Here is a 19,409-nt window from a genome sequence, read left to right on the forward strand (position 1 = left end):
TCTTACTCCCCCACTCTTTCTTTGGAAATATAGGCCATTAAACCCCAGGGTGCTCTACCACTGAACTATAGAAACTACATACCCAGCCCCCCACTTTTTTTGAGGAAGCATCTTGCAAAGTTTCTGAGGTTGGCCTTGAACTTGGGATTCTCCTGCCTCAGCCTCCCAAGTAGCTGGGGTTATAGATGTGGGCCTGTGCCTGCCTTCTCTCTCTCTCTCTCTCTCTCTCTCTCTCTCTGTATGTGTATATATATATATATGGAAAACACTTTTTATGTCTGTAGTTATGCTCCAATTCTCATTCCTAGTATCACTTACTTATGGTTTAAATGTTTTAGTCATAGGAATCAATCTTTTTTCTTTTGATGGTTCATTTTTTTAAAAATTAAATTTTGGTGTTGCTGATTTAATAGCTCTTTTTTTCATTGTCGTTTAGGCATATGCTTGATAACAATTAGAATAAAACTTGATTTTCAAAGGCTTACTGAGTTGGATTTATGTTTCTCATATAACAGGGAGCAGGGGCAGCACTTGCTGGCATTGGCTAGCGCTCAGCTTTCTCGCTGGGGACCTGGGCTGGCTCTGTCCGCTCTGCCGTCCTTGGCGCCCAGGTCTTATAGATCCTGTGCTGTGGTCTGCCGGCTCCAGGATGGCTGTTATCCAAATGCTGTTCTGCAATAAAGGCAGCGAAAGAGAAGGGCGGGGGTGGGGGATTCTTTCTCATTTTGAGGCTTTGTCTCCTCAGGAATGAAGACCTGTCCTTCCCTCCACCAAATCCCCGCTTGACTTCATTGGTCAAGACTGCGATGGCAAGAAGATTTGAGAGACTGAGAATGTAGCTCTGCCACTCTGGACAGCAGATGGAGGGAGGCAGGGATGGAGTGGGGGCTGGGCCTGAATGTGGGCAGAGCGACCTGGACTGGACACCTGGCCACTAATGTTTGTTTCTACCTGTATGACATCCTCCCCTCCAACCTGATCTGTCCACCAAAGTAGTGGGGGAGTCAATAATTTATTCTTGAACTTCCAGTAGTTTTGTTTTGTAACATTTATACATTCTTATACTGTGTTGTTAGATACATAATAACTATAATATGTTTAGTAACTAATAGGATTAAAGACAAGGATAATTCTGTTATCAATCCAACAAAAACAAAAAAGTTTTCTATTTAACATACTTTTTTTTGTTTTGTTTTTTATTGAATTGACAACAGAATTACCCTGTACTTTAATCTCTCTCTTTGGCACATTTGTTGTGTTTCCAAATCTTATATTGTTTGCAGTTTGCAGTAATTGTTGCCACATTTACTATTATGTTATTGATATTTTTTTCTGGTCTTTTTTCATATTTTTCTTTTTAATATTTTTATGTCATTAGATAGTATAAATAGCACACTAGGTTTACCCAATCCGAGTGTCTTGGCCTTATTTTAATAGTGGGTGCTAATGCATGTAAGTGTACTTCAATATTTCACATGTATGAATTTGCTCTTGACATCTTATTTAATATTTTCTGTTTAACATAACTTTTTTTTTGCTTTTGTTAGATTGATAACATAATTCTCCTGTACTTTAATCCTATTGGTTACTAAACTTAAGATTTTACTTCAGCATTTCAAGTTAATCAGCATATTTTTTCCCTCTGAACAAAACAAGAACTTTATCATGTTTTTTCATTGTATTTGCAACTCCTCTATCTTATGGATATCTATTATATACATACATACACATTTATATGTACATATAATACATGTGTGTATATATTTATGCGATGATAATCATATGTGATGTTTACCGAATTATCTAGATTTGACTGTAGATCTTGCTCTTTGATCACTGCTGTATCTTGTTTCTTTTATTCTTAAATTCATTTTGCATTTTTCCCCTGCATATTGTCGAATTCCTTTAAAAGAGGTGATTAGCTTTCAAAGCACTTGAGTGACCTAAACTGTCTTTGTTTGCCCTTGTAATTTAATGCTAGGTGAGTAGAGTATAAAATTCTAGTTTCAAGTCCATTTTCTTATAAAGGTCATGGAAAATACCTGAGCAGGGTGACTTTAAGGAACTTAAGAATCATGGGACAATGGTGAGGACCAGGGCAGCCTGGGAAAGGTCCAGGAAGTGATCCTCACCTTGCTCCTTGGAGTAGATGGATGATGAGGAGCTTTAGGTCCCCTCTCTGAGCAGAAAAGGCTTCAGCCATCTGCCTGTGGACTCAGAGTCAGAACCACTGGGGAGTGTGGTGAGGGGTAGGCTCCTTCCCCAGGCCTGCATTTAGAACACTGGCAACATCTCACTGCTGTATCACCTAGGGAGAATGGCTGATGTACTAGGGTGAGCCTCCAGTTCTGAAGATGTTTCTCTTTTGTTCCTTCTTATTCCAGAGCCCATCCCTGAACCCCAAATTCGGATTCATTCATTATCCAACACATCAGGCTGGTGCAATGTCAGTCTGGAGTGTGGGACCCCAGAGACCACAGAGAACTTGACAGTGACCTGGTTGAGCAATGGCTTTCCCAGGGAACTGGAGCAGAGAGGGACACTGTCAGCTGCCTCCAACTCTAGGAATCTCAGTCTGAGCCTGCCCCTGAGTCAGTCACATGGCCATCTCACCTGTGTGGTCAGCAACTCTGCAGACCAGAAGAATGCAACCGTAGACCTGGGGAGCATCTGCCCACAGAGGGGTGAGTGTGGTCTCCCAGGAGGGGTGATGGAAATGGGATGGCAATGAATAGGGATGGGTACCAAGTTGGGGAGGACTCAGGACAGTGATGGGACTGAGGAGTTCACTTGGTACAACCTGAAGATCCCCACTTCAGTGAACAACCACATTCTCATGAAAGTCTTCAAATCTGCAAGTCCAGGAGTTGGGCCAGTGTATGGAGACTGCAGCATCCCCGGTACTTACATACAGGACTGTGTTTTAGTTGCTTTTTCACTGCTGCGACTGAAAGACCCGACCAGAACAACTGTAGAGGAGAAAAGGTTTATGTAAGGGCTCACTGTTTCACAGGTCTCAGTCCATAGACAGCCAGTCCACAGGGCTCCAGGTGAGGTTGAGCATCATGGCAGAAGAGTGTGGCAGAGGGAAGCAGCTCACATGACGATTAGGAGACAGAGACAGACTCAATTCAGATACAAAACATATACTCCATAGCCACACCCCTAATGAACCATTTCCTTCACCACATCCCACCTGCCTCCAGTAACTACTCAGTTAGTCCCATCAGGAATCAATTCTCTCGTTAGATTAACACTATGACCCAATCATTTCTCCACCAAACCTTGCATTGTCTCACACATGAGCTTTTGGGGGACACCACATCTAAACCCTAACAGACTGGCATGTGGGCATCCCAGTTCCCAGTATCATAGAGCCTGGGAGGCTGAATTAGTCATCAGAATCCAAGCAAGGTAGGGGGAGGACTCAAGGAGTAAGTGAACCCTCAGGGCCCACCCCCACCCCCAGACAAATGTCTGCACCCCAGATATCTCCTTTGAGGATGTTTAACATCTCTGACTATATACGCCACCGTCAGCCCCCTCTGGACAGCATGAGCACCTGCAGCCACCATGACCAACTAGTTACACTTCCCCGAGTCAGCCTTCAGGCTCACTTGGGCTGTGTAAAAGGCCTTCAAGGTGTGTTAGCTCTTATAAAGGAGCCGTGTTTCATAAAGACCAACCCTCCCACCTTCCCAGAATTGCACAGTAGGGGCAGTGATTGTGCAAAAGGAGGTGTGATTATCAGTCACTACCCTATTCAACCATTGTCTTCCTGACTCTGCCTGTTCCCTCGGGGGGACTTCACATCTCTTCCTTGTTATTTCTCACTCCTCCACTTAGATTCCATCCACAGATTTGCACTGAATACATACTATATGTTGAGTGGATGGTGCACAGTGAAGAACAAGATAAGCCCCTCTCCCTAAGAACAGTGCAGAGGGGACGTTGACACTTCCTGGCTGTGTGACCATGAATATATCACATAATTTTAATTTTTAAGCCTTTCTATTTATAAGATGGTTAATATTTTTACCTACTCCACAGTTATTGTTGTGAGATTTGAAAGAGGTAATCTATGTAAACCTATCAATCAATATTTATTAGATAATATATACTAAAAAGAGGAAGAAGAAATTTCTAAGTACACACACACATATATAAATTGTTATTTTCTTCTTTTTTTTTTTTGATACTAGGGATTGAACCCAGGGGTGCTTTACCTCTGAGCTACATCCCCAGCCCTTTTAATTTTTTTAATTTTGAGACAGGGTCTCATTAAGTTGCCCAGACTGATTTTGAACTTGTGATCCTCCCGCCTCAGCCTCCCATGTTGCTGGGATTACAGGCGTATGCCACTGCACCTGGCTTGTTTCTAAATAGAAAGCCAGATGTTAAATGCTGAAGTTGAGGCAAATATAAAGAGTGGTTCAAGGAAATAAAAGATAACCTGAGAAACTGCTACAGGAGTTGGGGAAGGTCTGACAGAGATCAAGTGAGTTGGGCTTTGAAGGATGAATAGGAGTGTTCTTGTGACAGTCTAAAAAATTAATCACAGACCCAAAGGACAACATGCTCTGAGGTGTGTAGGTCCAGATCCTTCCACCCCCTCCCTCTTGCCATGTACCTTCCTTCTGGAGGTCTGCAAGGAGAACAGAGAGGCCAGGATGTACATGGCCACTCTAGGCAGAGGAAGCCTCTGAGGTTTGGCAGCGATTGGACAGAAGACTTGGAAGCAGAAAAATGAAAGAGTCACTGGCCACTCACTGGAGAGACTATGCGAAAGGACATTCTTTTGGGTTGCAGCAAAGTTGGGTCCCGGGAGACAGATGGAGCCTGGGTGGTCGTGTCGTCTCCCCACCCTCTCCCCACCTTCCACTCCTGGTTGAAACAGATCTGACACCAGGCTGTCCTTGACCTCAGGTTCTTTTCAGAGCAAATGGCTTTGGAGAGGAGTTCTTATCATGGTTCTGGTGGTGAGTCTGGGGGCTGTAGCGTGGATCTGGAAGAGAAAGAAGATGGAGACTGAGAGAGGTAGAAGCTGGGGAGACACTGAGGGATGGGGGTGCTGGAGAGCGGCAGTGGATGCAGGTGGCCCTAGAGACAGTTGGCACCCTGGGAAGTCCATGGGCAGAGAGAGGCACTTTCCTGGCAGCAGCTGGGGTGGAGCAGAGCTGAGGGTGGGAGGTGGTGCATGCCCAGTGAGGAAAGGCCAAGGGTGGCAGGAACAAGACAGGGTCTGGGCCCCGCTTTCACAGCCTGGGAACAATGAGCTTGCCCCGGGCCCGGTGAGGGATCACTCAATTGCACACTTTAAATGACAGCAACTGTTCCCCAAGCCCCTCCTAGAGCAGACTCTGATGACCTGCAGATTGGTGGACTTGACATCCACGACCATCTCTATGCAGAGATCAACCCTCTGAGGCCCACTGAGGTGAGTCTAAGGGAATTGAATTAGGGCAACTGACATGTACTCAGAGGCGGGAGTCCCAGGATGTCCAGGACACTCTGTCCCACTTTCAGGCTCTGGGTCTGGTCCCTGCCTTGAACAATGTGGCTGCATGTCTGAGGACCCACAGCATGCTGGGAGCTGTGGTGCAAAGGGAGGTCACCTTGCACATACATCTCCACATCCACCGTATGGTTGCCTCAGATTCTTACCACCAGTGAGGAGGAGAGGGAGGCCAAGGGAGGTGACTGACTCAAGGACACACAGCCTGGCAGTGAGCAAGTTGCCCTAGAACCCTGGAGGGGCTCTTCACCCACAGGCTGAAATGCAGGCCAGAGGAGAGGCCCGAGTGTAAATGGCGAGGCTTTGGTGGGACTCTGCGGTCAGCTCAAGACCCAGAGGAAGTAAAAGCACGGTCCCAGCAGGGCCCGAAGGCAGGGTGAGCACAAGGGTCTGAGAAGCCACCTTCTTCTGACCCCTGTCCCTCTTCTCCCTGCCTGAGATCCCACCATAGATGCTACCCCTTTGCGTATGCTGTCCCCCTGATGAAGTACCCCTGGGCGGGCACCTTGTTGGCCACTGGCCCACAGTTGGAAGTTGGTGCCATGGTCTCAGATGGAGAGACCCCACCTAGGAGAAGATGGGAGACAGGTTGAGCCAGGGAAGGAGAGGGCCCTGAGGGGAATCCCCAGAAGCAGTGATTCTCAAACTTGAGTTGCTGGCAGAATTCTCTGGAGGGTTTGACAGAATGGACTTCTGGACCCACTCACAGAGTTTTTGATTCAGTGGGTCTGGGGTAGACCTCGAAATTTCCATTTCTACCAAGCTCCCAGGTGATGCTGATACACCTGGTCTCACACCTTGAGAATCACTGGGCTAAGGGGTGAGTAGGGACAGCTAGTGCAGCTGCAGTCTGCACCCCAGGGAGAGCGAGGGGCTGGCTCCTCTCCCCTCCCATCCTCCGACTTCTCTAAGGTGTTGAGAGCCACAATTTAGTCAGAATGATGCCTGGCATTTTTGCCAGAGGGAATGGTTGAAAGGTGACCCTGCTCCGGGATTAGGCTGGCTCCAGGATTAGGGCAGATCCTGCTGGGATTAGGGCAGATCCTGCTGCCTTGGGCGCCCACTACTACTTTGGAGTTCCCATTGAGTTCTTGAGGGGTTCTGAGAGAATTGGCTAGAGGAGCCCGGTGGAGGCAGTGTGTTCCTGGGAAGTGTGTGTAGAGTGCCGGTGAGAGTTGGGAAATAAAGAGTTGCTGTTTGAACCTACAAAGCTTTGTGGCAGCTCGGTTATATTGTGCCCAGACAGACTGCGGCATTTGGTGGCTCATACGGAGTTTCAAACAGCAACTCTTTATTCCCCAACTCTCACCAGCACTCTACACACACTTCCCAGGAACACACTGCCTCCACCAGGCTCCCTGTGCCAGTTCTCTCAGAACCCCGCAAGAACTCAACAGGAACTCCAAAGTAGTGGGCGCTGAGGCAGCAGGATCCGCCCTAATCCCAGCAGGATCCGCCCTAATCATGGAGCAGGTCACCTTTCAACCATTCCCTCTGGCAAAAATGCCAGGTGTCATTCTGACTAAATTGTGGCTCTCAACACTAAGGAGCAAATGACTCGAGACCTTTGAGACCCAGAAATTCCTTGGTCCAGTCCCAGCAATTTATAGTGGAGAGTGTGGGACCCCAAATGATCACTGGACTTATCCAGAGGACCATGGCAAGGCAAGGCAGAACAGGGGTCTCCTCTCTGCTAGCCCAGTGCTTGTCCATTGTCCCCAACTGCCTCAGTGTGTGTCACAATTGCTTCCCTTCTCAGCCCTTCTGAGTTATATCTCCACTTGATTAGGGCCTTCAGGGACTCAGGAAATAGTTCCTTCCCAGCTAAGCCCCAGACCTCCACTACTAGAGCACCGCAGGAGAGGGGCACTAATGGCTTTGGGGGAGAAAACCAAATCAGGTGACATCCAATTCCAGTTCTTAGCCCTATCCTGCAGTCCCTCCACCTCAGTTCCTGGCCTTGGGGAGCTCTGCCCTCTGGGAAAAATGAATACCCTCCCAGGACACAGGGGAACGAACACAGAAAGGGACATGAAGGAGCAGAGTCAGCAGAGAGGGGCATGAAACCCAGGTTGGACACTGACTTCGTGTTTAACCGTAGAAATGTTATTTTACTTCCCTGGACCTCAGTTTCTTCTTTTAAAAAATGTGGATTGCAAAAATAATGCCTGACACTGAGCTGAGGCTTTTCCCTGAGAGCAGTCAGTGTGATTTACAAATTTGTTCAACAATTACTTATTGAGTGCCTAAGGTGTTCCTAGAATCGTTCTAATGTGGGTTGAAGGAGTCACCAAAGCAATGAAAGTCCTTCCCCTCAGAGAATCTGCATTCTAGTGAGGGTGGGGGTATCACAGGGTGCCCACACATCGCAGGGATAATTTTTCCTGCTCAGAAAGGGATAAGCCCCTGAGAAAAATATAGTGTGAAGTGATTAGTGAAGAAATAAGAGACAAAGTCAGAAAAGTAGTTTAAAGGGAGTGCCTGATAGATTCTTCTAGTCCTGGTAGGGAGCTGGAACAGAACTGCCAGAAAGTGGATCGGGTCTTTCTTTTAGGGGGTGCATCGAAGGCAGGGATAAGGGTTCAGTGGGTGGAGTCTTGCCTCTGGTGTCTTGGAATCTTGATAAGCCACACCCATCTCTGGGAGGCTGTGTGGCTAGGCTGTGTGGCTGCTGCAGCAGGTCACCCCATCTCTGGTGCTGTGTGGACCTGGCCGAGCCGAAGAGGAGCTCAGGTGTAGCTGGGCAGTCTCACTCGCAGGGATTCCCAGATACCAGATTTTCCCATTCAGTGGCCACCATGCCGATCTGGGCCACGTGCATTTCATGGGTGGCTTCCAACATGGGGGCGGGGTGACAATGGCAAATAAAATAAATAGGCCAAGTGTGAAATGTTGGGTGATGATAAATGCTAAGGAACCAAGCGGGGAAGGTGGTGACGGCAGGGTCTCCATTGTCACTGAGCAGGGACAACAGCACTGAGAAGAAAGCCCCAGAGGAGCCGAGGGAGCGATTGAGCAGTGTGGAGGTGACTGGTGGTCAGGGACACAGGAAGCATCCCGGTGGAGACAGAGCAAGTGGCATTCAAGGGAGGGCCTGAGTGAAGCTGCATTTTGGGGTGTTATCAGGGTTGAGAGGCAGAACTCCCCCCTGGTAGAGAAGAAGCCCACAGAGATGTAGCTTGACTGGCTCTTGTATCTGGTTCTGAGAAGCAAACCCAGCCCCCTTCTCACCCCCATTTGGATTGTAGGATAACCTGGACATCTGCCTTATACAGACCCCCAAGCCGACTCCGGCAGTCCACACTATTTATGAGAAGATCCATAAAAGTCCAAAACCCAAAGCGGACACCTAGATCAGGAGTGGACTTGGACGATGACAGGCCTTGGTAAAGTTTGTCCCCCCCTCACTCTTCACCCCACGTTTTCAGCTCTCCCTCCTAGACCCCCATTCTTCTTGATCCATCCCACTGAGGCAGCAAAGCAGCATGAGCTTCTCCCTTGGGCTCCCCTCTGTTGTGACGTGAATGGTTGTGTCTCCTCTGAAATCCCTGAGAAGACTCATGAGTGGGATTAGGCATCTCTTTTGCCCTGTCTCCTTCTGCCATGTGAGGACACAGCTGATGTTCATCCCCTCTGGAGGATGCAGCACCAGGGGGCCAGCAGCCCTACCGGGGCCTGGACCTTGGACTCCCAGTCTTCAGAACAGTGTGAAATGATTTTCTGTTCTTTATAAATTACTGAGTCTGTGATACTTTGTTATAGCAACATAAACAGATTAATAAATGTACGAAAGTTTTCTGACTTACAGGTTATGAGCAGTTATTTTGCTTTTTAAACTTCGAAGTAGGAGAGGCAAACATTTTAGCAGTTTGCCAGACTTCTGATCACTGACCTCTGGCTGGCTTTACCCCCATTAGGGGATTGGGCATTTTCTTGAAGATAATTGGGATAGAAGGCCTTTGAGGAAGATGGGCCTTGGGTAAAGGACTTCCAGAACATCATAGTCAAGCCCACTACCCAAGATAGAGAGGAGTGGGGCTTGACTGACCAGGTCCATGAGGCCTGTAGATGGAGATCCAGGTCACTTCAGCCCAGGGTGAGAGGGAACATTTCTTGAGTTTGCTGCCTACTGGGTGATTCTCAGCACAGTAAATTTAATGTCTCAGGGCCTCCCAGAATTCAAGTTATTCACAGACCCCTTTACTTTTTAGTGTTTATGTTTGGTGGCTCTGGGAATCAAACCCAGGGCCCCATGCATGCTAACTAAGCACATGATCTACCCCTGAGCCACACCTCTAGTCCAGTCCTTTTATTTTTATTACATAACATATGAATAAAGTACAAAAGACAAAAGGTATGTCTTGTTGAAATTCTGATGTTCTCTCAATTATAAATAGAGTATTCTCCTCAGTATAGTTTGCTTGATTGTGAGAACTAATATGTTTGTTTTATATATTAAGCCACATTACTCAATTTCCCAACTGTTTGTAATAGTTGTTTTACTTTATCCCCTTGAATTTCTGGGGTAAATAACCATATTTATCAACAAACAATTGTAAATTTTGCTTCTTTCCAGTTTTAATGCCTCACTCATTTCTCTTGCATGAGTATGTTGGTTAGTACCTCCAAAGCCATGTTAAATATAGTGATGATAACATGATAATTACTTTGTTCCTGACTACAATGTCAATGATTTCCCCATTATTCATTTTTTTGGGGTTAAGGATATATATTTTATCTTGTTACAAAAGTATATATGATTTTTAACAATTTTTAAATTCAAAAACAGTGTCAAATTTTATCATTTTCTTTTCAGCATCTGAATATATCATGTTTTTCAGTTTTTCAATTAACAACACATTAATAGAGTTCTGTTCTTGAATTACTGAAATAAATCCCACTTAATGTAGTCTTTTATTTTGCTGTTTGATATTATTTTTATTTGGGATTTTTGCATCATTATTCATAAATGAAATTACATTGTATTCATTTTATTTTTATCAGTTTCTTATGTGTGTTATGCTTATTAAATACACTTTATATCCTCAATTTTTATAATCAAATGCAAATTTGCTTTATTGTCCACATGAGAAAATTCTTTTTAAAGAATTCTTATTACCCAGTGTTGATGTAAATCATTTTATAATAATGTTAATTAAAGATATGCAAACATAAAACTATGTATAAATCATTTTTTATTATTATAAGCCAAAAAGAGGTATGTAAAGTGAAGAAAACACAAAATAGTATACAATGAAGCAATGGTGTGTTAATTTTTCATTGCAGAAGATACCTGAGATAAATCAACTCATGAAGAGTGAAGGCTTATTTTGGCTTGCAGTTTCGGAGGTTGCAGATCCTGGTAGCTTGTCCCCATTGATTTTGGGCCTGTGGTGAGATAGGCCATCATGGTGGGGAGTGCATGACTGAGGAAGCAAAGGGAGAAAAAGGGGTAGGGGTTTCAATATCCCTCCATACCTTAAAACTATGGCAAGGGAAAGCCAGTCCCCCAAACCAAAGGCCGAATGTTCTCTTGGACATGTCGATGTTAATACACAATCGTTGGGGGGGAGGGGTGGGGAAAAGAATAGGAGTTCATTGGATTAGACAAAGGGGGGTTAAGGGAAGGGAGGGAGATGGGAACAGGAGAGGCAGTGGAATGATGGTACCTAACTTTCCTGTGTCCATAGAGGAGCACACCACGGGTGAAATGCCACGACATGCACAACCACAAGAATGGGATCCTAATTATAATAAATTATACTCCATGTATGTATAATACATCAGAATACATTCTATTGTCATGTATATCTAAAAAGGACAACAACAACAGCAACAAAAAGAACCCATGGAAAGAGAGATTCCAGGGTGCTGAGTAAAGGTGCCCCAAGTTCACCTCCTCCACAAGAAGAAACAAAACCACTAATGACTAGCTGCATTTTGAGTTAACGGCTAAGGGGGAGCACTGAAACTCAGCAAGAGAGAGAGGGGAACCTCGTTGGTCCTGGGAGGGCAGCAGAGAGGGAGGGACAAAGCCCAGAGCAACAGCAGTCCCAGCTCTCGGCCAGAGAGATTTCCCATTTCGGGAGAGAGAGAAACTGGGGAGTCCCAGGATCTCAACACTCTGGCCACTGGCAACACTGGCTATAGGGGAGATACAGTCTTGGACCCCAGTTATGAGAGGTACCTGGAGCCCACAGAGTAGTTTTGTTTCAGAGCATAAATTCAGCATTGTCTACTGCCCAAACCCCGCAGTCCAGGCAGCTGTTGCTTGGTGCTATCTTGAGAATGGAGTCACTATTGGGATTCCTACTTCTCTATGGATAGAAACTTCTGCAGATCCCCAGACATCCTACCACACCAGCATGAAGGCCACAGCCTCACAGACCAAAGTAGGCCAAGCAGTGCAACTGTGTCCTATCCACCAAGTCCACGCAATTCTCTGCACTACAGGGACAGATGATTTAGCTTGACAGGAGGGTACTGCCTACAAGACCTGAGAAACAAAGGCATTTGTCCCTGGCACCTGGGGTACCTTCCTCTCCAGGAATTGCTGCCTCCATTGTCTCCTATAACTGACCATCCATTTGCCCATGCCACTTCTAGGTCTATGGGTATGTGTTCCATGCCCCCAATGCCACTGGGGCTGCCATTTCCTCTCTGACAGCATAGCTCATGTTAGTGATATGAGGAAATGTCCACCATCTTCCCTGTTACTGGCACCACCACTCCCATTTCCAGAGTGGTCACATAATGTACACTCACCCACACTGCTGTGGGCACCACACCTTCCTGGGTTTCGAGATGCCACCACAGCTGCACATACCTTGGAGACAGATGGACTCCACTGCTGCAGGCACAGTGTCCAGGGCTCTTGATGACAGCTGAAGAAGTTATAGGGAGACCACACTACAATGCCAAACTCGAATCACAGTCAACACCCCCTGTCAAACTGACACCCCAAGAGGTGTCTTTTAGGAGAAAGATTTTGCTACAATAACCACTTATGAAAGTGGTTTAGTCAATCTGCCAGATGCACTAATATCAGTGTAGGGACCCAAGAAAAAACAAGGCAACATGACACCTCCAAAGGAATGGTAAGTCTCTAGCAAGAGACCTCAAAGAAAAGGATATTGATGAAATGACCGATAACAAATTCAAAAGAATAATGCTAAGGAAACTTGATGAGACACAAAAGAATATAGACAGACACCCAAATAAAATTAGACAAATAATCCATGATATGAATGAGAAGTTTAGCAGAGAGATAGATCATGAAAAAGAAACAAATATAAATCTCAGAACCATTCTGGTGGTACAGTTCAGTGGTAGTCTGTGTGCTTAGCAAGCATGAGGGCCTGTGTTCAATCTCCAGCACCTCCCAGAACAGTCTTGGAACTAAAAAAAATGCATTAAATTAATAAAGACAGAAAGGATCAAATAATATACAAAATAACCAGAAAATAATAAACAAAAGATCAGAAGTAATTTTTTTGCTCATCAATAATAAATTTAAATATTAATGGATTAAATTCCCAATCAAAAGATACAGAGTGGCTGAATGAGTCATAAAAAGACACCCAGTTATACGATGCCTACAGGAAACTCACTAGTGAAGGGCTAGTTCCACAAATGGAACCCAAAGCAACCAGGAGTAGCTATCCTTATATGAGATAAGATAGATTTTAAACCAAAAACTTTTTAAAAAGCCACTTTATATTGATAAAGGGATTAATTCAATCAGAGAAAATAATACTTATAAAGATGCATGCCCCCAACACAGGAGTACCCAATTATATAAATCAAACCTTATTGTACAAATACATGGAAGTTAAAAACATACTCTTGAATCGCCATTGGGTCACTGAAGAAATCAAAAGGGAAATTAAAAAATTCTTAAGTAGATGAAAATGGAAATGGGGATCCAACATGGCGGCGGGCGCAGAGAGATCAAATCTCTGAACTCTTCAGCTGCGCGGGCATAGGGAGTCTTAAACCGTTGAAATGCTGTTTGCTCAAGATCACTAGGCAATGCTGAGCTAACGTGGATCTGGGGGGAACAGTTTGTGCCTCTCAGAACACACACTGAGCCCGGATCTACTGAATTCAAGCTCCCGTTCGCCTGCGTCTCGCAAACAAACTGCTGTGACTCAGCGCTAAAAGATCCCGCTGAAACAACTGGTCGGCCCTTCTGAAACTGCAGAGGTTAATGCCAACCGAGCCTTCATAGGCAGTGGCCACAGGATTGAGACGGGGCTTGGGAGAGCCAGTTAGGACCCATCTGTTGCATCGGTCACCCGGCAAAAGGAACAAACAGTCGCCATTCGCATGGGATACCACCACCGCAGAGAACTGATGTCATCAGACTGCGGCGGAGGAGATAACTTCATTGAAACCTGCGGTGGCAGGTGTGTAACCCCCTAGCCTTCCCTCTCCACACATCAGGGAAACCTCAAGGGCCCCTCCTAGCTCTCCCGTGAGCACGATAGTCAGACAGAGGGAATCAGGAGTGGCATGGGATCCGTGGCGTGGGACCCCCGGCTACCGCTCCCACCAGTGCTGACAACTGAGGTCTCTTGCACCAGCTACCGGGTGCGTGGCTACTGGAGGGCAAGCAAAATATGCTGAGGGTTCTCAGCCCCAAGCTCCACAACCTTAGGGTCTGAGAGAATGGCAAACAGGGAGAGTTGCCCAGTCGTTCAAGAAAATAGGGCTCCCGGCAGCAGCAGACCTGGCATGTAGCCAGTATTGTGGTGAGCATCACCAGTGAGCGGGGCCTGGCTGGAGGAAAGTGGGGAAGTGACTAGACACAAGACAAGACCCTAGGCACTCAGGATTGGAGACTCGCCCAGTCGGGGAGGAGGAGATGCTGCACAGTAATTGGTTCCCAGGTATTGAGAGGAGAAGCTTGGCCCAGTGGGCACAGCTCCACCTACTGGAAGAGAAGTTAATTGAACTCTAAGACTGCATTTCTTAAATTTTTTTTTATTATTTGGGTTTATTTTTTCATTTTTATTTTTTTCAATTTTTTTATTATTTTTTTAATTTTTATTTTTTTATTATTTATTAAAAAATCTTTTTCTTTTTTTATTTTCTATTTTTTTCTTTTGTCTTTTCAATTACCGTATTCCCCTTTCCTTGAATTCTACCTGTTTACTCTCATTCTCTTTAGTGACTTCTTCCCTTACCTTCTAATACCTTTCCTCCCAAGCATCACGGCACTGTTTATGTGTAATTTACTAAACATGTATAGGTCAATGTTCCAAGGCATTATATAGTGCTACCAAGTCCCTAGCTACCCCCAAATACTCCAGACCATTCTCCTGTTAATATCCCTCGTCAGTAGAGCAACCCTCCAAGGTTGCCAAGAGATACCAACCTCAAATACCATCATATCATTCGACCTAAATATAAGTCCCAAGACCAAACCGAAGACAGCTATATGCCATCAGAATCTGTACACAGTTTAGGAAATGAATAAATCTGCATTAAAGTCAACAAAACTCATCATCTCTAGTCATAGACTTCCATCACAAAAGAGAGACCCCAGAGACACACAAAACCAAATAAATTTATAGGAGTAAACAGTACCTCAGCAGTCAAACAGAACAAGAAGTAACATGAGCAGATGAAAAAGCAAGGAAGAAAAGGAGTACAAACAATGCAGGACAGCCTAAATACTCAGGAGGACCTAGAGGCATCAGAAAAATGGTCAAATAAAGAACTCAAGGAATACCTTAGACAGATGGAATGGAATCTTTTTTTCTTTTTTTTTTATTGGTTGTTTACAACATTACAAAGCTCTTGACATATCATATTTCATACATTAGATTAAAGTGGGTTATGAACTCCCAATTTTACCCCAAATGCAGATTGCAGAATCACGTCGGTTACACATCCACATTTTTACATACTGCCATATTAGTGACTGATGTATTCTGCTACCTTTCCTATCCCCTATTCTCCCCCCTCCCCTTCCCTCACATCTTCTCTCTCTACCCCATCTACTGTAATTCATTTCTCTCCTTGTTAATTTTCCCATTCCCCTCACAACCTCTTATACATAATTTTGTATAGCAATGAGGGTCTCCCTTCATTTCCATGCAATTTCCCTTTTCTCTCTCTTTCCCTCCCATCTCATGTCTCTGTTTAAAGTTAATCTTTTCTTCCTGTTTTTCCTCCCTGCTCTGTTCATAGTTGCTCTCATTATATCAAAGAAGACATTTGGTATTTGTTTTTTAGGGATTGGCTAGCTTCACTAAGCATAATCTGCTCTAGTGCCATCCATTTCCCTGCAAATTCTATGATTTTGTCATTTTTTATTGCTGCATAGTACTCCATTGTGTATAGATGCCACATTTTTTTATCCATTCATCTATTGAAGGGCATCTGGGTTGGTTCCACAGTCTAGCTATTGTGAATTGTGCTGCTATGAACATTGATGTGGCAGTATCCCTGTAGCATGCTCTTTTAAGGTCTTCAGGGAATAGTCCGAGAAGGGCAATAGCAGGGTCAAATGGTGGTTCCATTCCCATCTTTCCCAGGAATCTCCAAACTGCTTTCCAAATTGGCCGCACCAATTTGCAGTCCCACCAGCAATGTACAAGAGTACCCTTTTCTCTACATCCTCGCCAGCACTTGTTGTTTGACTTCATAGTGGCTGCCAATCTTACTGGAGTGAGATGGTATCTTAGGGTGGTTTTGATTTGCATTTCTCTGATTGCTAGAGATGGAGAGCATTTTTTCATGTACTTGTTGATTGATTGTATATCCTCCTCTGAGAAGTGTCTGTTCAGGTCCTTGGCCCATTTGTTGATTGGGTTATTTGTTATCTTATTGTCTAATTTTTTGAGTTCTTTGTATACTCTGGATATTAGGGCTCTATCTGAAGTGTGAGGAGTAAAAATTTGTTCCCAGGATGTAGGCTCCCTATTTACCTCTCTTATTGTTTCTCTTGCTGAGAAAAAACTTTAGTTTAAGTAAGTCCCATTTGTTGATTCTTGTTATTAACTCTTGTGCTATGGGTGTCCTATTAAGGAATTTGGAGCCCGACCCCACAATATGTAGATCAGAGCCAACTTTTTCTTCTATCAGACGCAGAGTCTCTGATTTGACATCAAGCTCCTTGATCCATTTTGAATTAACTTTTGTGAATGGTGAGAGAAAGTGATTCAGTTTCATTTTGTTGCATATGGATTTCCAGTTTTCCCAACACCATTTGTTGAAGATGCTATCCTTCCTCCATTGCATGCTTTTAGCCCCTTTATCAAATATAAGATAGTTGTAACTTTGTGGATTAGTCTCTGTGTCCTCTATTCTATACCATTGGTCCACCCGCCTGTTTTGGTACCAGTACCATGCTGTTTTTGTCACTATTGCTCTGTAATATAGTTTGAAATCTGGTATTGCTATACTGCCTGATTCACACTTCCTGCTTAGAATTGCTTTTGCTATTCTGGGTCTTTTATTTTTCCATATGAATTTCATGATTGCTTTATCTATTTCTACAAGAAATGCCATTGGGATTTTGATTGGCATTGCATTAAACCTATAGAGAACTTTTGGTAATATCACCATTTTGATAATGTTAGTTCTGCCTATCCATGAACAGGGTATATTTTTCCATCTTCTACGATCTTCTTCTATTTCTCTCTTTAGGGTTCTGTAGTTTTCATTGTATAAATCTTTCACCTCTTTTGTTAGGTTGATTCCCAAGTATTTTATTTTTTTGAGGATATTGTGAATGGAGTGTTTTTCCTCATTTCCGTTTCAGAAGTTTTGTCGCTGATATACAGAAATGCCTTTGATTTATGCGTGTTGATTTTATATCCTGCCACTTTGCTGAATTCATTTATTAGTTCTAGTAGTTTCTTTGTAGATCCTTTTGGGTCTTCTAGGTATAGAATCATGTCGTCCGCAAATAGTGATAATTTAAGTTTTTCTTTTCCTATTTTTATGCCTTTAATTTCTTTTGTCTGTCTAATTGCTCTGGCTAGTATTTCAAGGACTAAATTAAATAGAAGTGGTGAGAGAGGGCATCCCTGTCTTGTTCCAGATTTTAGAGGGAATGCCTTCAACTTTTGTCCATTCAGAATGATGCTAGCCTGAGGCTTAGCATAGATAGCTTTTACAATTTCAAGGTAAGTTCCTGTTATCCCTAGTTTTTCTAATGTTTTGAACATAAAGCGATGCTGTACTTTGTCGAATGCTTTCTCTGCATCTATCGAGATGATCATATGGTTCTTATCTTTAAGTCTATTGATGTGGTGAATAACTTTTATTGATTTCTGTATATTGAACCATCCTTGCATCCCAGGGATGAATCCTACTTGATCATGGTGCACAATTTTTTTGATGTGTTTTTGTATTCAATTTGCCAGAATTTTATTGAGGATTTTTGCATCTAGGTTCATTAGAGATATTGGTCTGTAGTTTTCTTTCTTTGAGGTGTCTTTGTCTGGTTTTGGAATCAGGGTGATGTTGGCCTCATAGAATGAATTTGGAAGAGCTCCCTCTTTTTCTATTTCCTGAAATAACTTGAAAAGTATTGGTATTAATTCTTCTTTAAAGGTTTTGTAAAACTCCGCTGTATACCCATCCGGTCCTGGGCTTTTCTTGGTTGGTAGTCTTTTGATGGCTTCTTCAATTTCATCTATTGATATTGGTCTGTTTATGTTGTGAGTTTCCTCCTGACTCAGTCTGGGCAAATCATATGACTGAAGAAATTTATCGATGTCTTCACTATCTTCTATTTTATTGGAATATAGGTTTTCAAAATAATTTCTAATTGACTTCTGTATTTCTGTAGCATCTGTTGTGATATTGCCTTTTTCATCCCGTATGTTAGTAATTTGAGTTCTCTCTCCTCTTCATTAGCATGGCTAAGGGTCTGTCAATCTTATGTATTTTTTCAAAGAACCAACTTTTAGTTTTGTTAATTTTTTCAATAGTTTCTTTTCTTTCAATTTCGTTGATTTCCGCTCTGATTTTAATTATTTCTTGCCTTCTGCTACATTTGCTGTTGTTTTGCTCTTCCTTTTCTAGGGCTTTCAGATGAAGTGTGAGCTCATTTATTTGTTGTTTTTTTTCTTTTTTTGAGGAATGACCTCCAGGCAATGAATTTCCCTCTTAAAACTGCTTTCATTGTGTCCCATAGATTCCGATATGTTGTGTCTGTATTTTCATTTATCTGTAAGAATTTTTTGATTTCCTCCTTTATGTCTTCTGTAACCCATTGATCATTCAGTAACATATTGTTCATTTTCCATGAGAAGTAGGATTTTTCCTTCCTTCTTTTATCATTGATTTCCAGTTTCATTCCATTATGATTAGATAAAATGCATGGTATTATCTCAACCCCTTTATATTTACTGAGGGTTGCCCTATGGCATAATATATGGTCTATTTTTGAGAAGAATCCATGTGCTACTGAGAAAAAAGTATATCCACTTGATGATGGTTGATATATTCTATATATGTCAGTTAAGTCTAGGTTATTGATTGTGATATTGAGTTCTATAGTTTCTTTATTCAACTTTTGTTTGGAGTATCTGTCCAATGGTGAGAGAAATGTGTTGGACTTGAGGAGAGTTTGTTTTATGAACGTCACAGCACCCTTATTTGGTGCATAAATATTGATAATTGTTCTGTCTTGTTGGTGAATGGTTCCTTTTAACAGTATATAATGTCCTTCCTTATCCCTTTTGATTAACTTAGTCTTGAAGTCGATTTTATTCAATATGAGTACAGCCACCCCTGCTTGCTTACTAGGACTGTGTGCGTGGTATATTTTTCCCAACCTCTCACCATCAGCCTGTGTTATGTCTTTTCCAATCAGATGTGTCTCCTGGAGACAGCATATTGTTGGATTTGTTTTTTAAATCCATGTTACCAT

General features: G+C 43.4%; 2 protein-coding genes across 3 annotated transcripts in view; one reads left to right on the forward strand and one right to left on the reverse strand.

Annotated features, from left to right (window-relative positions):
• The window catches only part of LOC308655423 (CD48 antigen-like), a 203,851-nt gene extending 198,492 nt beyond the window's left edge, over positions 1 to 5,359 (forward strand). Inside the window, exons 3-4 of the mRNA XM_081305549.1 lie at positions 2,385 to 2,684; positions 4,927 to 5,359. Coding sequence (XP_081161675.1) covers positions 2,385 to 2,684; positions 4,927 to 5,324 — 698 coding nt within the window. The 3' untranslated portion in view covers positions 5,325 to 5,359. The remainder of the gene's footprint in view (positions 1 to 2,384; positions 2,685 to 4,926) is intronic.
• Positions 1 to 19,409, reverse strand: part of LOC308655421 (uncharacterized protein) — a 112,946-nt gene that overhangs the window by 31,673 nt on the left and 61,864 nt on the right. The window lies entirely within an intron of this gene.

This window comes from Spermophilus citellus, assembly GCF_964194105.1.
Source record: "Spermophilus citellus genome assembly, chromosome: 9".
Taxonomy (NCBI): Eukaryota; Metazoa; Chordata; class Mammalia; order Rodentia; family Sciuridae; genus Spermophilus; species Spermophilus citellus.